This window comes from Clarias gariepinus, chromosome 19 (genome assembly GCF_024256425.1).
Source record: "Clarias gariepinus isolate MV-2021 ecotype Netherlands chromosome 19, CGAR_prim_01v2, whole genome shotgun sequence".
Lineage (NCBI taxonomy): Eukaryota > Metazoa > Chordata > Actinopteri > Siluriformes > Clariidae > Clarias > Clarias gariepinus.
This window is the reverse complement of record NC_071118.1, coordinates 3,979,105-3,995,306: the sequence shown is the minus strand read 5'-3', so window position 1 is coordinate 3,995,306 and position 16,202 is coordinate 3,979,105. Positions and strand designations below refer to the sequence as shown.

Genomic DNA, 16,202 nt, shown 5'->3' with positions numbered 1-16,202 from the left:
TAGTAACATATTTCAGCCACTGGGCGGCAACGCCATGCACTAGGTGGAATGTGTACCTAGATCAATTGAAAAATAACTAACCACTGCAAACCATAAAGCAGAAAACTGAATTTGTTGATATGGTCATTGACAAAATTGCATGAAACCTAAAGAGATTCTTTCCTTCCATCCAGTCAGGATGCTGGGTGTTACATACTCCTGAAATAATTCCACTCAATCCACCAGATGGTACCTGTACACTTATTTTTTGACCCAATTCTTTTCGTTCTATCATTTATGTTTAGCATTTTTTCATCCTGGGTTCTGCTTTATCTGGTACTTCTACATACTTCTTCTTAACACGTTTCCTTTTAGTACTCATCTAGTTGGAGTTCTGTAAGTTGCATCACCGCTACCTACAGATCTCTCTGCTCAGGTTCGCTGTCCTTAAAAGCCACCTTTCCAGTCCAGTCTTCCTCAAAAACATCAAATGCTTCATTCCCTGACCAGTCACTCTTCATTTTAAAGGATCCTTAACATTAAATTCTACTCTTCCTAGTTCTTAAAAATGACAGTTTTAATTAACAGTTGTTAATTTGTCCTATTCTCCTTGTCCCTAAAATGTGGGGGACCAAACGAAAAAGTACTGTACATCCTACATTGTTGAACAGATTATTATTATACAATTACAATCTACTGTAGTCATGTTCTACTGTAGACATATACGTAACACAGATATAGGACTATTTTATTTGGTTTTAAATTAATGTAAAATTTCAAAAGGGTGTATTGTTTGTAAATTTGCATTTATTTATTAACGGATGGAATTATTATTATTAATATTATTATTATTAAACGTTTAATCAGTATTCGGTTGCATGTTTTTGGACTGTTGGAGGAAACCCACCAAGCACGGGAAAACAAGCAAGCTCCATGCACACAGACCCTCTGGGCAGGAATCAAACCCCTACCCTGGAGGTGCAATGCAACAGTGCTAACCACCAAGCCGACTACTTAATAAATAAGTTAAAAGTTAATTAAAACATTAATTTCTACTTATTTTAAACGCTACACCTTAAAGTTATTTGGAATTTTTCCTTGGTTTGTTCTAAAAATATATGTTTTTTTTAGTCAGTTTGCTGTCTTTGATTGTTGCATATGAAAAAAATTAAAATAATCGCACAAATGTAAGCCGCCATTTTGAAGATTACCGTTAGACTTTTATTCTATACAGTTTCGAACACTTCCGTGTTCCCAGCGTAATCTTTCAACCCGGAAGCGCTTTCTTCTTCCTTTCCTGTTTCGGCCTCGATAGGAGCTATACTGAGGTATTGAATCCCAACTTGAAATCCTTACGAATCCTTGTTTATTTTGTTAAATGTGTTTAAATTTGGGATATAAATTTGTTCCTTAGGTTATAATAAACCATTCTACTTATGTATTGTTAAACAATAGCGTTATTTTTGCGGGTAGTTTAGGCGGATTGTTGGTGTGGAGCTAAGCGGGGTTTAGCGACTCAGGGCCAGGCAGTGTGGCTCTCAGAGCCCGCTCTCTACAGCTGTTTATTACACACGAGCTAAAAAGCTGAAGAAGTGAGATTATTATTAGTCTTATTTAATTTACGCAGTATTTTTTTTCACTGTGAGGTGTGTTAGAGGTGTGTTAACGTTGGTGATTTTAACGCTGCATGAATTCCTTGGTAACGGCGTGTCTGGATTTAAAGCTGAAAAGCTTGTAATGCTAATGTTGCATTATATTTCTCTTTCGTAGATGAGGATTCTGTTTAATGTAAATCTGCTTAAATTAAGACTTATTGTCTAAGCATTTTAATGCATATTGTACTGTGTATGACTGAATGACATAACATTTGAATTTAAAATCTAAAAGAGACTCTAGTATTAGTGGATTTTTTTATCACTAATTTAAGTTTGTCCCAGATTACATCCTAGAGGATGTAATAAAGGTATTGTTTAATTTGATAAACTAGATTTGTGTTCAACCTAATTGTGTCAGGAAACTGATGCACAAATCGTCCTTCATAGGTTAAATAATGAATTAGACTATAGATGATCAAGCACACATCTGGAATGTCTCATGATCCATTCATCAATCTAATTATGAATGTGATTTTGTTTTTCCTTTCCAGCAATGGCACCACGCAAGGGTAAAGAAAAGAAGGAGGAGCAGGTGATCAGTCTGGGACCTCAGGTAGCTGAAGGCGAGAACGTCTTCGGGGTCTGCCACATCTTCGCATCCTTCAATGACACCTTCGTGCACGTCACTGATCTCTCCGGCAAGTAAGTGACATTACGTACTCGCAGACATCTTCTGAAGGGAAAAACTGTTAGAAAAACAAAGGAGGAACCTCAAAATGAGTGATGCGGTGGTCTGCATGGACAGCCTCTGGATGAGATGTTGAAGGTGTTGATGAATTAAAAACACAAACAGTGCAGACTTATTTGACTGAAAGATGTAAATTTTATATATATATATACTTTTTAATACTGTTTATGATACACAATGTGTAATATGTCCACTACACAGTGCAGTATTTGTTTAAAAATGGACCAACTGAGGAATAAGAACTTTGTTTCTTTGGTTTCACAAAATACTTTGACGTCTATGTTTAGTGGACAGACTAGGATATATAAAGCTATGAAGTTCACTTACTGATCTTGCATCTCATCTGCTTTTGCTCACAGAGAAACGATCTGCCGTGTGACTGGTGGAATGAAGGTGAAGGCCGACAGAGACGAGTCCTCTCCCTACGCTGCCATGTTGGCCGCTCAGGATGTGGCTCAGAGGTGCAAGGAGCTCGGCATCACCGCTCTACACATCAAACTGAGGGCTACTGGCGGAAACAGGTAAGACCCCTGAAGAGAGACTTTTTTCTCTCTCTCTCTCTCTCTCTCTCTCTCCTGTGTGTGCTACGCAAGTGAGCGTTTAGCATGTTTGCATGCTCATGTTCGAGTCGTGTTGTCCTCTTGGTCAGTTACAGATGAGAACGTTTGCCACTGAAACATCACAGTATAAAACTTACCAACAATCTTATATACTAAAAAATCTTGACCAGGATTGTTTCGGGAGTATCGGCCATGACGTCTTTATCAAGATGTTCGGACATTTAGAAATTATTTTAATTGCATATTGTCTTTTGGGATTAAATTGTAATGATGGAATAAATTGCTTTTCCACTAGGGGGCAGCATAGAGCAAAAAAACTGACTAGAGCTTGTTGTACAAATAACCACTTTAAGGTTTTCACAGCATTTGGTGCGAGGGCCTTTTTTTGGGGGGTTGATGTTTTTTTTAAGTTATTTTGTGCACTATATTGATTATTCCTCCAGGATTTTTATTTTGTAGATATTTGTTGATGCCACAAAATGTAAATAAGTACTATATGGATAAATATTTATGCAGGTTAAGCAACTTTTCCGCTATGTTTTTAATTTGTTTGCTGTGTGGTTTTGTTTTCTGATCCTCTTAACGTTAGCCTGGTGGTAATGTAGGCTTTTGACGTAGATACCGTCTAAGGACGCTGTAAGGATTAACGTTTGGCCTGCTGTGTTTTATACATTTATTTCTATAGTTCTGTTTTGACAGTCTGTTATAGTCCTTAAAAATGTTCAAGTACTTGGAGAGATTTAAGGTTTAAATAGTCGCTGTGGCATTCTGTTTGACTCTGGTCCTAATTTTTAAATCATCCCCCCGCAGGACCAAGACTCCAGGACCCGGTGCTCAGTCTGCTCTTAGGGCTCTGGCTCGCTCTGGCATGAAGATCGGCCGCATCGGTAGGTAGAAGTCTCTAACATTTGAATCTGATGGTGTACTAATTTTCATTTATTTGATTGCAGTGTTGTTGTGAAGGACACAGTGTGTGGACATCCATGTAATTTTTACACATTTTGTACTGTTGTGTTAGAAGTAGAGGCAGTAGGTTACAGCCAGGGTGGTGGGATCTACTCAAAATAATTGTAAAGGTGTAGAAGTAGCTGTGTATGTGGTTTTGGTGTTTTGTTAAGCTGCATGTTAAAGCACAGGAGTAAATTTTCATTTTGCCTCTTTGCTTTGTTTCCTTCTTCCAGAGGACGTCACCCCAATTCCATCAGACAGCACCCGCAGAAAGGGAGGTCGCCGTGGGCGTCGTCTGTAAACTGTTATGGATTTTTTTTCAAAATAAAAAGTCAAATAGTGCTTTTTGACTCCTGTCTCTTATGTTCAAGCATTCAGAATAAGAGGTTTCATAATTTCTAGTTATCTATGGTAAATTTGGGATTTTTTAAAATACAAATATTACATGACTGCTTATTCAAATAAGACTTCAGTATGAACAAAAATGATTTACTTCAACATTTTAACATCGTATCTTGGTCTATTTCATTCGTGTTAAATGTAGAAACGTCAGTACTGCGCAAGCACAATTTTAACCATAGGAACCAGAAAGTGTTTCTTGGTCTTGAATGGGTATTACAGGAAAAAATATACGGAACAGGAGTATGTGGGATGGGGAACATTTACGCATGTTTGAGACTTTTACTTCCTCTTGTCACTTCATCATTTCTTTGAGCAGTGGGGCAATAAATTTGGTTTTGATCTGGTTCAGACTTCATAAATTAGTGGAGCGAGATATTTCTATTAAATGCTTGGTTACAGTTTTGCCTAACTGGTTTGACCGTGCATTGTTTTCATGGATGCTTTAAATGGTTTGGGGCTAGGGGAATGCCAGAACGTCCATACACGGTTTCCTGATGACTGAATTGAGAAACAAAAACAAGTATAACTCAACTACAATAATTTAATTACAGAATATATAAGAGTATTTGTGTTCCACGAAGTTGCATGGACAGTTTTTAGCTTATGTGATTTAGTTTAGTGTGCAGTATTTTTGTAGTAAGCAAGCAATTGTTAAAAAGATAATTAATATTTCAGTGAAAAAAAGGACAAAAATTTACCTTTCCTTATCCATATGCATTTGTTACTGTATGGTCAAAAGTATGTGGACGCCCATCTGCCTTAAATAAACATTTATTTCAGTCACATCTGATTACTGGGAACTTTTTGCACTGGCTTTTAGAGTGTATCTGTGGTAAGGTGTATATTCAGCCATAAGGGTGTTGATACTCGTGTCTGGAAAGGAGGCCTGGTCTGCATTTACTGTTTCAATTCATCCCAGAGATATTCGATAAGGTTTACATCAGACCTGTGCAAGACAAATTCTTCCCCTGTAATTTTTGCTAACTATGTCCTCTTGGGTCTCGCCTTGTTCACCAGGGCGTTGTCGTGCTGAAACAGGTTTCAGCTGGTCAGTTGTAAAAAAGAAATTGTCATGTTCCAGCATACACACACACATTCTGTTCAATTGTGTTCTGACAATGATTAGGAGAGGAATTGCACATGGGTGTGTTTAGGATTCAAACTATTAGCCATATAGTATATTGGTTACCTGTGTATACCTGTTACCTGTGTATTTGGTCACTCCTGACTGCTTCTGGCAACTGATGACGCAGCACCCTGACAGCCAATTAGAACAAAAGAATCTATATGTAGGTAAGTGTATGTTTAGGGTAGATTAAATGACTAAATAGATCTGAGATGTGCACCTTTCTAACTCAATAATAAAATCTAAATCTATAGAAGTATTATTCTTGATAGCATTTGTCTGGAAATAAAGAAAAGTGCACTTTAGTACTCTTTTCTCTTCCCAATGTTTCATCAGTCTGTATGTTAGAACAGGGAAAATGACCAGGAACATGTTACTTAAACACTCTTTTTGGTTCTATTTTGTTACTTTTATTGTTTTTATATATGTTGAATATATAATATTGGTGGCTCAGTTGTAGGTTTCTCGCCTCCCATATAAAAGGCCCAGGTTCAATTCCCAGCTAGTGGCCAAACCCCAGGGACTGGATGCAGTGCCGGTCCCAAGCCCAGATAAAATGGAAGGGGTTGCGTCAGGAAGGGCATCCGGTCTGAAACCTGTGCCAAGCTTGTATGTGCGGACCGGATGGTCCACTGTGGCGACCCCTTGTCGGTAGGTGCCAAAAGACCAGAAACAACAACAGTGGTAGGTTTCTCGCCTGCCGTGTGGAAGTCCCAGGTTTAATTCCCACCCAATGCCCAAACCCAAACCCAAGCCACTGGATGCTGTGCCGGTCCCAAGCCCAGATAAAATGGGAGGGTTGCTTCAGAAAGGGCATCCGGTGTTAAACCTGTGGTAAATTGTATACAAATCGGGTCTGCGTGTGTGGAGTTTGCATGTTCTCCCCATGCTTGGTGCGTTTTCCTCCCAGAGGAACGTGTGTGTGCAGGAAGTCTCCTGGGATAGGATCCAGGCCCTTCATGACCCTGTACAGGATGAGCAGTATAGAAGATGAATCTAAATAAACTCCATCATCCACCACCCGTACACACAACTACCTCTAAAAGGTTTGCCTCAAAAAAGAAGTTATTTCTATATCAGTACTACAGTTTTCCACATGTCTAAGCATAAATCACATTTAAAAGACTTTTACATTAGGAGTTGTTTTATTTTTTTCCCGTAGAACTAAACAGAAGTGAAAGTGTAGAAACTTGCTGATGGTAAACAGCAGCGCTGATTCAATCCAGTCTGCTCCTGGCAACTGATGACGCAGCAGCGCGACAGCCAATCAGAACAAAGGAATCGCTCATGAATATTAATACGATTCGGATTTGGGACTTTTCCTCTTTTGTGTTGCTCAGTTCTGCTTCAGTTCTGATATCTCTGTCTGGCTGTGGAGGTTTTTCACTGAGAATTGTGCAGAATGTCTGAGGAACATCTTGTTTCTGCTCCAAGTGAGCAGCCTGGCATCACCATGAGATCAACAGGGTGAGAAACTTTTTGACTTTTATATTTTCATTATGTTTCTATTTTTATAAAGAGTCATCTGTTTTGGTTTTACTTTAGTTACTTGTAAACATAAATGATGTTGACAAATATTTTTGTATTTCTTCTGTTTTATTAAAGTGAGCATTTTAGAAAGCTTAAACAAATAAGTTATTTAAGTTTACATAAACAGCTGAGAAAAATATAATAATAATAATAATAATAATAATATCAATTATCTATATAGTATTATTTATCTTATTTCTAGCATGTATGTAAACATATAAGCAATTCAAGATGAATTATTTTTGCAACCATAATTTTCTGCAACATTGCTTTTTTTTAATGTTTACATCAAATCCTTATGTATTTTAGACAAATTGTGGTGAAAACAAAAACTAATGTACATTAAGACAAAGTCTGGAAAATTACCTTTAAACCAGCATTTATTTCTAAATCATAAAATATTATGTAAATATGACAAGATAAGTTACACCTAGAGCAGGTTTTCAATATGGCTGAAGTGAAAAAAGAACGAAGGAAAGAAAAAAAGATTTCCGGTATACTGAGAATCAGTTTATTTACGCTCTAATTCTCCGTTTCTTCGTCTCAGGGGTTCCAACAAGCAGGCGCTGAAGGTGGCCGGACTGACGGTGTTGGCTGCCTTGCTGATCGCAGGTCAGGCCTTCACTGCCTACTCAGTGTACAACCAGAGCGAGAAACTCAGTCTGCTGGAGAGACGCTCGGACCGCCTGCAGGAGCTGACCATCAAGGCCAGAGGTGAGACAGCTTTGTGAGACACACACTGTATACAGAGACGTGGTTTTTCATGGTGTCAACGGATCGATACACAACATTCCACAACTCCTTCATTGTGATTTATGCAGTGAAATAATCAGATGTTACTTATTGCCCCTTTAATGCATTTTGGTATTTAATATGACACAAGCACTTTTAGACGTAATTATTATTATAGGTAAAAAATATTTGTATATTTTTTCAAATACCAATAGACAAAGCTATGCCTGTTTTAATCCTTTCACTTCCCTTTTCTGTATTCAGCTAATCGCACACCAATGAAGATGGCCGTCCCAATGAGGTCCTTCCCTCTTCTGGTTTCTGCTGATGTCTCAGATAAGAAGGTACAGATACTTCACCCTTAATGTGCAATGAGAAAATTCAGCCACCATGTGGCAGGATTGAACTAATTCTCACTCCCTATTGACAAAACAGACTGAATCCCAAAACACTCTGTCTTCTTATTTCAACATAATTATGTAAACACTAGACTCATTATTTCATCTTGTGTGTAGAATTTTTTAAATGTGGGTTTAAGTTATTAAAAAAAAAGGGTTGTTTATAAAAAACAACATTCATATTTTATATTTTATTAGCTTTGATATTATATTTTGATGATTTTTTTCAGGTGGAAGACGCACCTCCTACTAAAGGTAGATTAGAGCTTTCCTTCATTCACTTTCATTCTTCACTTGATGGGTGTCCTTTAAATAGTCAGTCATGTGACTAGAATTGTTCAGATATAAGACTGTAACCTGGCCTCGGCTTACATAATTACACGATTTAACTTTTTAAACATAATTTATTAATTCCATAACCTTTGGATTGTTATGTTTGGTAATTATAATACTGTTTTATATAGAGAGCGAGATTTCCTTTCACAATTTTTCATATTTAAAAAAATAATAATTCCGGATTCAATATATTTTTCATAATTGATCACTTGAAATGCACAGGAAAACAACTTATCATTAACTGTAATTGCTGATGTTTATTGAGTGCTCTTATTTATTAAATGCTCTTATGGAAAATATTTACCACTTCTACTGTATCTTTCCCCAAACACAAGCTTTTGTTTCCTTTTTTCCCTTAAACTTATGGAACAATAATTAAGATGGAAATAAATAGCAAAAAAATAATTTCGGGCAATAATAAAACAATAAATAAAGAAATTAATAAAGAAAAATTCATTTTTAAGGGAAAAAGAGAAAGTTTACATTAGAGCACTGACCAAGTAAGAGTGTATTTCTAAGCAATTTAAAATAATTTAATTTAGTTATTTAAATGTCCATTAAACCTTTATTTAATATATTTAGAATTATCATTTAAAAACTTGTATCCTGGACTGCTATGTGAAATCAAAATCTGGCATTATATAAAATAACATATACAGTATCCGTTATGTTAAAAAAAATCCCCATGAAAGGTTAAAATATGAAATGACATCATCTAGTAGTTGTGTTTTTTAGGTGTCTGAAGGTTGAATTGATTTTTTTTTTTTTTTGTCTTTAGCACCCCTGACTAGGTGCCAGCAGGAAGCTGCAGGTTTGATCCCGATCTCTCTGCCATCGTTCAAGCCGAAGTGTGACGAGCAGGGTGCCTACACACCTGAGCAGTGCTGGCAGGAGACTCACTGCTGGTGTGTGGACAAGGATGGTGTTCCAGTGCCTGACTCGGTGGTGGAGGGCCACGCTCAGTGCAATGCCGCGTAGATGTAGGTGATGCAAAACATCTAGTCACGCTAATAAATAATTTTTAGGATCCTTTCTGTGTGTAAGCTGTTTATTCACAGATCTTTTGGAAATAACAGCATGTCCTGTTTAATATGCTACATTAACAAAGATGAATATTTTACTGAATAACCTTTTTTTTTTTTTAGGATCTGCCGACAAGCACTGAGGGATGAAACCCACCTTCACATGAAAATCCTTTTTCATCAGCTTTTTTCTGACTTTCATAAGTTAAAGTAGTGCGCAACTTTAATTATTATTTGCAGGCATTGAGACATTACGCATTTTTGGGATAGTTGGTTAAAATCAAGCTTCATAATAAGCATCATATTATTACGATAAGCCTAATGCACTGACTTGGCTAGTTTGGGCATTTGTCGCAAGAAACTGTTCTTTTTTTTTTCGTCATATTTTAACAGTATAATCTTACTATCCTTTTAATTTTTAACCTGCACTGCATGAGACGACGACAAGCAGTGCATGAGATTAACAAGAATATCTGTATTCTGGGTTTAAACAGCTAGAATTGGTGAAAATAAATTTCTACTAACAAAACGTGTGTGTGATGAGTTTTTATTCTGCACAAACCAGCAGAGGATTAATGAGATACTGTACATGTGGATTAGATTTTTTTTTTTGGTGTATGTGAGTCAGTCTTTGTCACTCCCTCCCTTTATCCCGTTCTCAAACAGAAGTTAAGTGTTTGAAGTAAAACACTTTATTCCTAGTGAGTCAATGATAAAAAAATTTAAAAGAAAACTAATGGAAAACTGACTTAATGTTTAATAAACTTTTGTAAATGTTACAAAAATTATACAGTAGACCTAAAATTTACAATAACCTAAAAATATGAGGGACGTTCAAGTCAAACAGGGACTTTTAATCGCACAGAGTAACACAGTTATGGCCCAAACATCTGGAAATGGCTTGAAGTGAGTTGAAGACTGTACGGAAGATTTGGCAATAACTCCCAGCCGAGTTACTGCAAGTGGTTAGTGAATGATTGTGTGTACAGTTCCTACAGACAGATGCATCTTTTCCGCAAGTTAATAAGTTATTTGTCACTTTTCAAGATCAGTCATTCCACTCGCTGAATGTTCACAGTAACAGCTGCAGTGGGCTCCGAGCCACCTCTAAGAGTCTCATCACCGTACAGTGCTTTAAGTCTACTGTAAATATCAATTAGGTTCACGCCTTCAGTCACTTCATTCTTTTATGAGGAGTTATGCCATAAAACAATTTTTTTGTAATAGCATAAATATATGAGGAAATGTGACCAAGTTTTATTTTCTTCATTTATATCTAATCACCAATAGTGGCAAACAGATTTGCCCATGTTTTTGAAAAACATTAAGTTTATCCATAACCCGTATTGGATTAAAAATAGTTAATGCTCTTTTAGACAAAGTTGAGGTGTAAAGTTGGCACACACCTGATGATTGATGGCTTCAGTGGATTATACAATAAATGCAGCTCTTAAGTAAGGCAGAAAATAAACCCCCGTCGACGTGTATCTGTTTCAGTGCTGGCATCAAACTGTACAGCTCAGTATTTAATCTCGTACACACTCAAGCTTTAACTGCCTGAAGATTTGAGAAGGAAAGCCATCCATAATTCCATCTTCCTTATATCGCCAGTTCAGCCTGTAGTATGCACACTGAGAAAGGGAACCAGAACAGAAACTTTAAGGGGGAACTGGTACTTCCGTTTAGACTCTTGGCGACAAAACCTGTTTATTTGGAACAAATCAAGCATAAGCTGTTCAGGGTTGACAGGTCTCCAAATAAAAAAACATACATACAGGGGGTTGGACATTGAAACTGAAACACCTGGTTTTAGACCACAATACTTCATTAGTATATAGCAGCCCGGCCATGTACATTGACCCTGTGGAGCTCCCGATGAACAGTTTTGGTGGAAACAGGAGAGTTGAGGTGCACATTTAATTCTGCAGTGAGTTGGGCAGCTGTGGTTTTATGTTTTTTGGATACAATCCGGGTTAGCACCCGGACATCCCTTTTAGACAGCTGACTCTTGCATCCACGGTTACTCCCGCTGGATGTGATTTATCCTTCTTGGTGGTATGCTGACATTACCCTGGATACCGTGGCTCTTGATACATCACACAGACTTGCTGTCTTGGTCACAGATGCGCCAACGAGACAATTTGTCCTCTTTTGAACTTTAATATGTCACCTATAATGTGTGCATTGTAATATTTTAAGCAAAACTGTGCTATTAATCTGCTAATTAAACCTTCACACTTTGCTCTTACTGGTGGAATGTGCAATCAAAAAAGATTGGCCGCAGGGCTGGTCAAATTTAGCTATGAAACCTTCAACACTGAATTGGCCAGTGTTTTAGTTTCATTGTCCAAACCCTATATACTACAAGCCTAAAACCAGCCAAATATCGTCATGAAATGTTTTTTTAATAGGAAATGAAGGTTGCATTTATCTGCCTCTGCCTTCACTTTAGTGTACACGCATTTCTACTTTCCTTAAGCAAAACATTTACCTGTCTTAGAACAGGCATGATAAAATGTGAGTTTGTCCAAGTAACAAGGGTAGTGTGATGCTTAATGATGAGGCAAAATATCCAGTTTTTATTTAAACAGAAACAGTTATTAAAATCAATAACAAATTCACTTGTCTAATATTGTGTAGCTCCCTCTCGTGTCAGCAAAGCACCTCCAAACCATCAAGGCCTAGATGCCACAACGGCTCTAAAGATGTGCTCTGGTATTAAGCACCAAAGTGTAAGCAACAGATCCTTTGAGTCCTGCAAATCGATTGATCAGGCTTGTCGGGCACGTCCCAGAGATGCTGAATCAGATGTGAGGAATTTGGACGCCAAGTCCACACCCTGAACTCTTTGTCATGTTCTGCAAACCATTCCTGAATGTAATGCACTATCCGAGTAAACGAGAGCACTGCCATCAGGGACAACCTAGTCTGCAACTATTTTTGGTAAGTGTAAGGGTACGTGTCAATACATGCTCAATGTATAAGCTTTCAGCAGTGGACTGGGGCAAGCATGGGCACCCTGAACAGTTTGTAGCTATGCAGCCCCATACAGAGCAAGCTGCAATGCACTGTGGGTTTTGACTTCTTTCTATGAAAGCCAAAAATACTGTAATTATTTAAGCAAAGTGGGGTCTTTAGTGGGATTGGCCCAAACAGACTGGTCCTTGCTTTACACGCAGATTAATGAGCCTTGGGCATTCATGACTGTCACCAGTTCACCGGTTGTCCTTCCTTGTACTGCTTTTGGTACAGTAGATACTAACCACTGCATACCAGGAACACATCCGTTAAGAGATGCTCTTAACCAGATTTTTAACCATTACATCTTTTTGTGGCATCTCAGATCCTTATGCTTGCCCATATTTCCTGTTTCTAGCTTATCAACTTGGAGAAGTGAATGTTCAATAATTGTTCCTAATATCTCACACCGCATGACAGGTTTTAAAATACAGTAAGCAGATAATGTTATTCACATCACCTGTCAGTGCTTTTAATGTTTCTGGCTGACCAGGAATCTGGAAGCATACATAAACTTAACATTTTTCCTTTTTATTTTTATTTCCAAGAAGGCTTTGAAATGCCTAGTTTTAAGCTGCTTGTCAATGACAAAACATCAGACATCCCAGATAATAACAACTTTAGGCATTTGTTTTTCATTTATTTATCTGAAATCCCACAGATTTTAAGAGGCGCAGTGCAAGTAACTAACTTTTTCCAAAGAGCTGCGCATAAAGTGAACAATTCAAGAAACGACTAAAAAAAATTTACTGCTAAAAGTTATCATCATAATTTTACACCACCACCATGTAACAGAAATGATATGCAAGGAAAGTTTTTCTTTTTCTTAACCGGCATACAGAACACCACATTTAAGCATTAAGAGTGAATGATTACATTTGGTCTTTGGCAATAAGAGATGAAAGACAATGGCACTTGGATTCGTAACACTATTTTAGCACAGAATTACTATTTGTCAGCAATTGTAATCCAACTGCATAGCAGTCAAATGATTCAAAGCTTGATATTTTTTATGCATAAAACTTCGTTCTCCCTCATTTAATACAACACATCAAACCAGCATGAATAACGTGCAAATGTGTTCCAGCATCAGAAATGCAGCAACGCTTGTGCGCAGTGCTTACGTGTCTGGTCATCACCCTGTCTGCTACACCAAGAGCCTCGAATCAGTGCCGACTGTGTAATTAGACACTGGCGACACTTGAGATGATGTGAATAATTCAACCAGACTGCAGTGCAAACTTCAACAGAGGAATGTTAAAAAAAAAAAAAAGGTAGGCAGTTAAGTATTATAATGTTTAGCTCACCATCTTAAATATCAGCGAACGTGCAGAACCTGACCCCAGCTCTACACTTACAAGTCCTGTGTTACATCTCTTTAAAAAAGAAAAAGAAAGAAAAAAAAAAAAAACCTTCAAGCTTAAAGTGTACGTTTCGTTTAAACTTGCTGATGAATCTTCCCGAGCAGCATCTGTGGCACTATTTGTTTTTCCTAAAAGAGTTTAAATAACCCTTGACGGTCTGCTCGACGTTGGGAACGTTATATCGCTGTGCAGCGTAGATACCCGTGCAGGTTCCCACAAGCATGCCTAAGATGGCCGACGAACGCAGCTTCGCTACGACATATCCAGCCAGGAAGCCCTTGAGGAACGGAGAGCCCAGAAGACTTCCACCCTAAACAAAAAAACAACAGGTATGTTGTTACATTCAGCTTCTTTTTTTTTCAAATCTTTTCAGATTAATTTGTTTGTCCTGATCCTAAATTGCTTTAAGGTGCGAGTTCACTGATGTAAGAATAAAATGTAATTATATTCATGGGATACGGTCTTCTTTTTTTTCCCCCTCTCATTTCAAGTTTCAGGCCACATGACTGACATTCAGCCATAATTCTTGACCCTCAACCAGGAAAAAACTAAAGAAAAAACACCCTCTCAATATGGAATACTTAAGAACTCAGGATGATCCTCAACTCATAGATTCTCTAGGTTCAGAAATTGAGGTCAAATCAGCGTGGTTGCACACAGCAGCGGAAATTAACATAGTAGGAATAAATTAAGCCTTGGTCTTTATGTGCATGATTTTAAGGTTTTTTGACGTTTCCATGGAGACCCAGTGGATGGTTTTCAACTGACCTCAGAGCAGCTGAGGAGTATGGTTAAGGGTTGGTCATGTGTTTAATCACCTATTATGTTTAAGTCTTACCATTACCCATGACACACATTTAAGGATATTTGATAAATTATAAAATAATTCAAATACGACATTATATGGACAGAAATATTTGTCCAAACTTGCTATGACATTGTATCCAAATACGTATACTTCAATACGAAGTCGGTCTCCCTGTTGCAGCTATAACAGCTTCCACTCTTCTTGCCAGGCTGTTTAGTGTTTCTGTGGGAATTCCTACCCATTTATTCTGTAGAATGATTATGTTGGACGAGAAGGCTTGGCTCACAATCTTAAGTTTGAGTTCATCCCAAAGGTGCTCAAAGGATATCGAGGTCACAGGCCTCTGTGTGGGCCAGTCAAGTTCTTAAACTGAACACACTGAACAATGTCTTTATAGTCCTCGCTTTTTTTGTGCACTGGGGCACAGTCATGTTGGAATAGGCCAGGGCCTTCCCCAAACTGTTGCATTGTCCAAGATGTCTTGGTATGGTGAAGCATTAGGATTGCCCCTCACTGGGGATAAGGAGCCTGAATTCAATTATTACCAGGTTTGGGCAAATACTTTTGTCCATATAGTGTATGTCATGAGATCTTTCTGTGATTTGGACCTTCATCCTGGTTTATTGACCAGTACAAAGGTTAACCTTGTACAAAGAGTTTAATTTGACAAAAAAATAAAGATACCATAGACAAAGAAAAACTTTAGGTCGAAAGTTGTGACGGGTTCTGGTTTACCTGGGGGACTCCATCCTGAACCTCACCCTCCAAACGTCGCCGAATGTCCTCCAGCTGGCCTTTCAGCAGGGTCAGATCCTTCAGCTGCCTAAAGGGGTCCTAAAGCACACAACATGGCAGAAATAAACCAGGGGGAAACCTTAAACCACTAGAAACAACTGCTGGTACTTCTTACAAAAAATATGAAATAACCAGAAGTGGCAGGAACATATTTATTACAATTTATTCAAAGAGAGGAACATTTTTTATCAGCACATTGACCTGGAAGCAGACAAAAATACTTCAACATTTAAACAACATCTTTGGGACTGTATATAAAGTTCTAGCACAAACTGACTTTCAGTGTTACAATGTTACACGGAACCCTGCACAAACTAATAAAACACAATAAGATAAAGTTTTAAAAGCGTTATTTATTAGATTATAACAATAAAAGCTACGTGTAGCAAAATATAACAGCCTAAGCAAACACGTCACACCGGAGTAACTACATTAATTATTCCACGTTTCAGTAAATAACCAAACCTTATCGTCCGCCATGTTTGCGCGTGAGAGCCGGTCACGTCAGGGTTGCCAGATCTGCATGAGAGAAAACACGCATTTCAATTGCTATTCAAAAGTGGGGAAAAATGTTAAAATTAAACCAGTATAAATTAAATGACATTAACATATATCATATGAAAATGTAAAACAGTTTGTGGACACAAAATTAGTCTTATAATAACCTCCACTATATTTAGCTACAAGGACACTGATGTTGGGTGAGGAGGCTCCGATTCCACTCACTCACTCACTGAACATCTCTAGTCTATATACACATAGTTGGTCTTCCCTTGTACATGTTTTATACCTGATTCCCTTTCTGATGCAACCCTCCCATTTTTTCCAGGCTTTGGACATG

The 16,202-nt window shown here is 37.8% G+C and overlaps 3 protein-coding genes across 3 annotated transcripts; 2 read left to right on the top strand and 1 right to left on the bottom strand.

Moving 5' to 3' along the window:
* The first annotated feature begins 1,198 nt into the window (after positions 1-1,198).
* rps14 (ribosomal protein S14) lies at positions 1,199-4,172 on the top strand. The gene is made up of 5 exons (XM_053477903.1): positions 1,199-1,307; positions 2,126-2,276; positions 2,682-2,843; positions 3,693-3,769; positions 4,064-4,172. The coding sequence occupies exons 2-5, from the start codon at positions 2,128-2,130 to the stop codon at positions 4,129-4,131; spliced, it is 456 nt and encodes a 151-aa protein (XP_053333878.1). The 5' UTR covers positions 1,199-1,307; positions 2,126-2,127; the 3' UTR covers positions 4,132-4,172.
* A 2,494-nt stretch (positions 4,173-6,666) lies between these two features.
* Positions 6,667-9,905, top strand: cd74b (CD74 molecule, major histocompatibility complex, class II invariant chain b). The gene is made up of 6 exons (XM_053477835.1): positions 6,667-6,825; positions 7,436-7,602; positions 7,885-7,964; positions 8,249-8,273; positions 9,133-9,334; positions 9,500-9,905. Exons 1-5 carry the CDS (start codon positions 6,761-6,763, stop codon positions 9,330-9,332), a joined length of 537 nt encoding a protein of 178 aa, XP_053333810.1. The 5' UTR covers positions 6,667-6,760; the 3' UTR covers positions 9,333-9,334; positions 9,500-9,905.
* Positions 9,906-12,858: 2,953 nt separating this feature from the next.
* LOC128507720 (SLC35A4 upstream open reading frame protein) lies at positions 12,859-15,880 on the bottom strand. Its single transcript, XM_053478794.1, has 3 exons — positions 15,827-15,880; positions 15,302-15,400; positions 12,859-14,068 (listed from the first exon to the last, which is right to left on the bottom strand). The coding sequence occupies exons 1-3, from the start codon at positions 15,839-15,841 to the stop codon at positions 13,874-13,876; spliced, it is 309 nt and encodes a 102-aa protein (XP_053334769.1). The 5' UTR covers positions 15,842-15,880; the 3' UTR covers positions 12,859-13,873.
* Positions 15,881-16,202: the final 322 nt, after the last annotated feature.

Bases quoted from the DNA above. Each gene is read 5' to 3' on its own strand.
- LOC128507720 (XM_053478794.1), bottom strand. The intron at 14,069-15,301 runs GTAAACCAGAAC...TTTTTTGTTTAG, and splicing joins TTCAGGATGGAGTCCCCCAG to GGTGGAAGTCTTCTGGGCTC.
- cd74b (XM_053477835.1), top strand. From the start codon at position 6,761: ATGTCTGAGGAACATCTTGTTTCTGCTCCAAGTGAGCAGCCTGGCATC. The intron at 7,965-8,248 runs GTACAGATACTT...GATTTTTTTCAG, and splicing joins CTGATGTCTCAGATAAGAAG to GTGGAAGACGCACCTCCTAC. The intron at 8,274-9,132 runs GTAGATTAGAGC...TTTTGTCTTTAG, and splicing joins AGACGCACCTCCTACTAAAG to CACCCCTGACTAGGTGCCAG.
- rps14 (XM_053477903.1), top strand. From the start codon at position 2,128: ATGGCACCACGCAAGGGTAAAGAAAAGAAGGAGGAGCAGGTGATCAGT. The intron at 2,277-2,681 runs GTAAGTGACATT...TTTTGCTCACAG, and splicing joins GTCACTGATCTCTCCGGCAA to AGAAACGATCTGCCGTGTGA. The intron at 3,770-4,063 runs GTAGGTAGAAGT...TCCTTCTTCCAG, and splicing joins CATGAAGATCGGCCGCATCG to AGGACGTCACCCCAATTCCA.